The following is a 4,019-nucleotide window of genomic DNA, read 5'->3' on the forward strand; positions in this document are numbered from 1 at the left end:
TAATGAAATAAGGAAGTATGTTGAGACTGTAAAATCCTCGACAATGACCCTCCCCGACTGAGCACCCCGAACATGGCCACACTCTCACAGCTGTCTCGGGACCTTCCCAAGGCCGGAGGGTGCCGCCACCCGCCTGGCTGCTGTCACCTGCACCCACAGATGTGCGGCTCACAGCAGGCCTGTCAGCAGCCAGAGACCATAACAAACTGCCAGGAGGAGGCAGCAGACAAGCTGCTCAAATACACAGAATTAATGACGCTAAGAGGCTAAAATAATTATCCTGTTGCCTTTCCTTTTAAAAAAAAAAAAACTCAGGGTTTTACGTAAAATGCCCGTGGGGGTGGTTAGCACACCACTCTTCTGATACAGTTATTTTGACCCGGGAGGGGGTGGGCCTTATCTTCAAGGAAATGCCGGTCGCATCTGCAGTGCAAATACTTCAGACGTCACTGTCTCAGCTTCGCGTGAATGTACAGACCGCTCCAAATCCCCATGAAGTCACTTGCAGTTTTTTCCTGCATACAGACCAGCTCTGGTGTTTTGAGCTGAGGGCAGCATCACGCTGGGCTGCATTTGGCACACGGAAAGAATGGGCCAGCCGAGCAGGTGGCCTCCTGGCTGCTCACAGACTCTGCGCCCGCCAGACGGCCAGAGGGGTTCAGGCGCGACGCTTCCAGAGTTGTCATCTGGAGGGGATTCTTGCCATTTTTTCCATCACTTAAAATAAAACCACTCAGTGGCTTCTCCAGAGCACTCTCTGGTCTATTTAAAAATAGCAACGCAAGTCCCACCTCTTCTTATTTTTAAAGGGAACAGCCAGTGAACACAGTTTTACCTCCCGTGTCTGTCATCACGTTCTTGCCACTTGTTGCCCCAAACCCCAACTAGGTAAAGAGTGAGGGCTGTGCCGCTGTGCCTGGAGTGGGAGGGCAGCCACACAGAGGTGGGGGTCCCTGAGCTCCCCTAGCCCCAGGGAGGATGACCCCCCACCCCGTCCTGAGCGGGGGCTGCCAACAGGACAAAGAGGCCGCTCCGTCAGCCTCTGCAGTTGGCTGTCTCCGAAAGGCCAACCCCAGCCCCAGCTGCAGCTCCCAGGACAGCAGAGGCAGGGACCACTGGACTCCTGAGGCCTGCCTGCTCAGTGAGAGAGGGGACCCTGCCCTCCTAGCAGGGGCCCAGCAGCACCACAGCAAGACCTCTGTGGCCAAGTGCACGCCACACTCAGCTCTGCCCCCCTCCGCACCCCCCGTCCATCCTGCGTGCGGCTGGCTGCCCGGTTCCCACACATGGGAGGTGCACCCAGGACTTATGAGTCTCCACATACAGCAACTCGCACTGAAAACCCACACGCCAAGCAGAAGCCCCTCCAAGTGGGATAGGAGCACGGCCCTCCAATTTATAGAGGAGGCCTGGGTGCTCTCTGAGGAGAGCTGTGGGAACCGGCCCCCCAGAGCTCAGCACAGCCTAGCCCTCCTTCCAGACACAAGGACCCCCATGTCCTTGCAGGGGAGGGTGGGTCAGACCTGCTGCATCTTAAATTAGTTGTTCGACTGGTCGGAAACGCGTGCACTGCCTGGAGCATGACGTCACAGTGCCTGCTTGGCCCCCCCAGAGCTAAAGCCACAGGTGCAATAAGACCCTTTAGTCTGCCGGGCAGACCTGCCCTGGGAAGAGAGACCCCAGCAGCCCCAGCCTCCCTATGGATAGGACGCACTTGCTAAACGCCCACTCAAAGGCCAGGTTGGAAAACACCAAGTCAGAAAACAGAGATGCTAGCAGCAGGCACCAAAGCGCCTTTTCGAACGCTTACGGCTGTTGCAGAAAACTGCTCAGTAGCAAAAGTAGAAAACACCAAGACACCTTCAAAAGGCAGGAATTAACTTTTCACAGGGAGAGCACCACCAAAAGCCAAGTTGTGGGGCCAAAGGGCGATGGGCTGTCCGGTCACTCTGAAGATCTAGCTGCTCTGGGGCCCTTGGGCAGCCGGGCGGCCTCACAGGGTTTTAGAGGCCACCGAGCGGCTGGTGACAAGGAGGTGCATGGCCCCATCATCGAGAAAAAATGTGCTTTAACATAGATGCACTGAGGAGGCTAGGCGTGGTGGCTCATGCCTGTAATCCCAGCACTTTGGGAGGCCAAGGCGGGTGGATTACGAGGTCAAGAGATCGAGACCATCCTGGCCAACATGGTTAAACCCCATCTCTACCAAAAATAAAAAAAATTAAAAAATAAATTAGCTGGGTGTGGTGGCGTGTGCCTATAATCTCAACTACTCAGAAGGCTGAGGCAGAAGAATCGCTTGAACCCGGGAGGCAGAGACTGCAGTGAGTCGAGATCATGCCATTGCATTCCAGCCTGGCGATACAGCAAGACTCCATCTCAAAAAGAAAAAAAAGAAACAGAAAAAAAAAGATGCCCTGAGGAAAAGCCAAATAGTCCAGAGTAGCAACAAAAATCATCTGAAGCAACGTGACGATGGGTGGCTTTAATAGACTTCCTTGCCTCTAGACAGCATTCAAATATTCCAGCCTGAAAATGCACCATCTCAGCACCTGAGCAAGGCAGGAGTTGTGGGCTGTCCCGGGCCGGGGCAGGGAACACTTCTGCGCTGTTCCGGGGGACGGAGGACAGAGAACGAGGCTCTTGGGTCACTAGCACCAGCGGGTGCCTCCAGGGACTGCAGGGAAGGGCGGGTGGGCTCCCGTTCATTCTCCCAGCACCCAGTTTCCGAATGAAGCTTTCTTGGGACCCTGGCTTCCCGGGATCTGTGCTGTCCCTTCCTTCGAACTTAATGTGGACATTTCCCGAGGCTGCTTCCTCCAGATGAGCCGGCTCCAGCCCAGGACCCCAGCGTCCCCGCACCCTCTGGTGAGTGCCACATGGCCCAGCAGCCACACAGTACCCAGCACCTGCACTGGCGTCTGTGGCTGGAGGCAGCTCTGCCCTTTCTTTGAGTCACTGGGCGAAGCAGGGCAGGTGTGCGTCACTTTGGGGCCATGGATGGTGGGTGCCATGTGGCCACATCAGAGCAGGGCATGGCGGGGCTTGGGCAGGGACGGGTGGGAGGCATCCCAAAGTGCCAGCGTCTTGCAGGTTGAGGGGGACACATACACTGTGCCACTGAGGGAGGTGTGAGCTCCTCGTCGCAGGCTGAGAGGGGTGAGTTGGCGCCCTCAGGTGAAGAAGCAAAGAACCCTCAGGGCCTGTGAGGCTGAAGACCCAGACCTCTCACCCCAGCAGCCTTGGGAATCTGTGGGGCGACACGGACCCCACCCACTTGTAGCTCAGTCCTCCCAAGGTCAGCTTGCGAAGAAGGGAAAGAAAATGATGGAAACAGGTGTCTCTGTAGGGGACGCTCCAGAACGAATTTGGAGGCAAGACAATGCCTGAAGGCCCCGATGGGCGGATGCCGAAGTGCTGGGCACCACGGCTTGGACTCGGGCCTCACTTTGGGAGCTCAAAGGTGTCACTGGCCCTGAGGCTCATTGGTCTGAAGGACAAATCGAAGGCCCTCTGGTCACTGAAGCTTTGGGCTTTGTACTTGGCCAGACGCGTGGACCTCTTGAGACATTCAGGCTCTGATGCCTCCATTGCGTCCTGCAGGTCCCTCTTCGCCCTGGGGTGGCCTGAGGGCCCCTCCTGGGTCGGGGCCTGGGGAGTTCCCCAGCTCCCAGCCTCAGGCGTGTGCTCAGCTGGGCTCTTTCTCAGGCCCAGGGGAGAGGTGGCAATGCTCTTGCCCCCGAGGGGGTGGCTTCTTGGGGGTGGGTGCTGGGCACCAGGCTCCCCCAGTCCACTGCCCCTCCACTGTCCATTGTCCCTGGGGGCTGGGCTTCCAGACCCTCCACTCCTTCCAGCAGTGGCCACTAGCTCAGCTGTGCCACTAACGGGCTGCTCCCAGGCCCAAGGCACCATCCCACAGGCCAAGGCCTGTCCCTGGGCCTCTCTCTGGATCTGCCCCTGGGGCTGTCCCGGGGCCTCTCTCTGGATCTGCCCCTGGGGCTGTCCCGGGGCCTCTCTCT

The 4,019-nt window shown here is 57.7% G+C and overlaps 1 protein-coding gene across 1 annotated transcript in view; it reads right to left on the reverse strand.

Annotated features, from left to right (window-relative positions):
* Positions 1 to 3,234: 3,234 nt before the first annotated feature.
* LOC108297118 (collagen alpha-1(I) chain) overlaps positions 3,235 to 4,019 on the reverse strand; it is a 5,384-nt gene continuing 4,599 nt past the window's right edge. The window contains exon 4 of the mRNA XM_037735297.1: positions 3,235 to 4,011. Within this exon, the coding sequence (XP_037591225.1) occupies positions 3,445 to 4,011 (567 nt within the window). The 3' untranslated portion in view covers positions 3,235 to 3,444. The remainder of the gene's footprint in view (positions 4,012 to 4,019) is intronic.

This window comes from Cebus imitator, unplaced genomic scaffold (genome assembly GCF_001604975.1).
Source record: "Cebus imitator isolate Cc_AM_T3 unplaced genomic scaffold, Cebus_imitator-1.0 Scaffold773, whole genome shotgun sequence".
NCBI classification, from domain to species: domain Eukaryota; kingdom Metazoa; phylum Chordata; class Mammalia; order Primates; family Cebidae; genus Cebus; species Cebus imitator.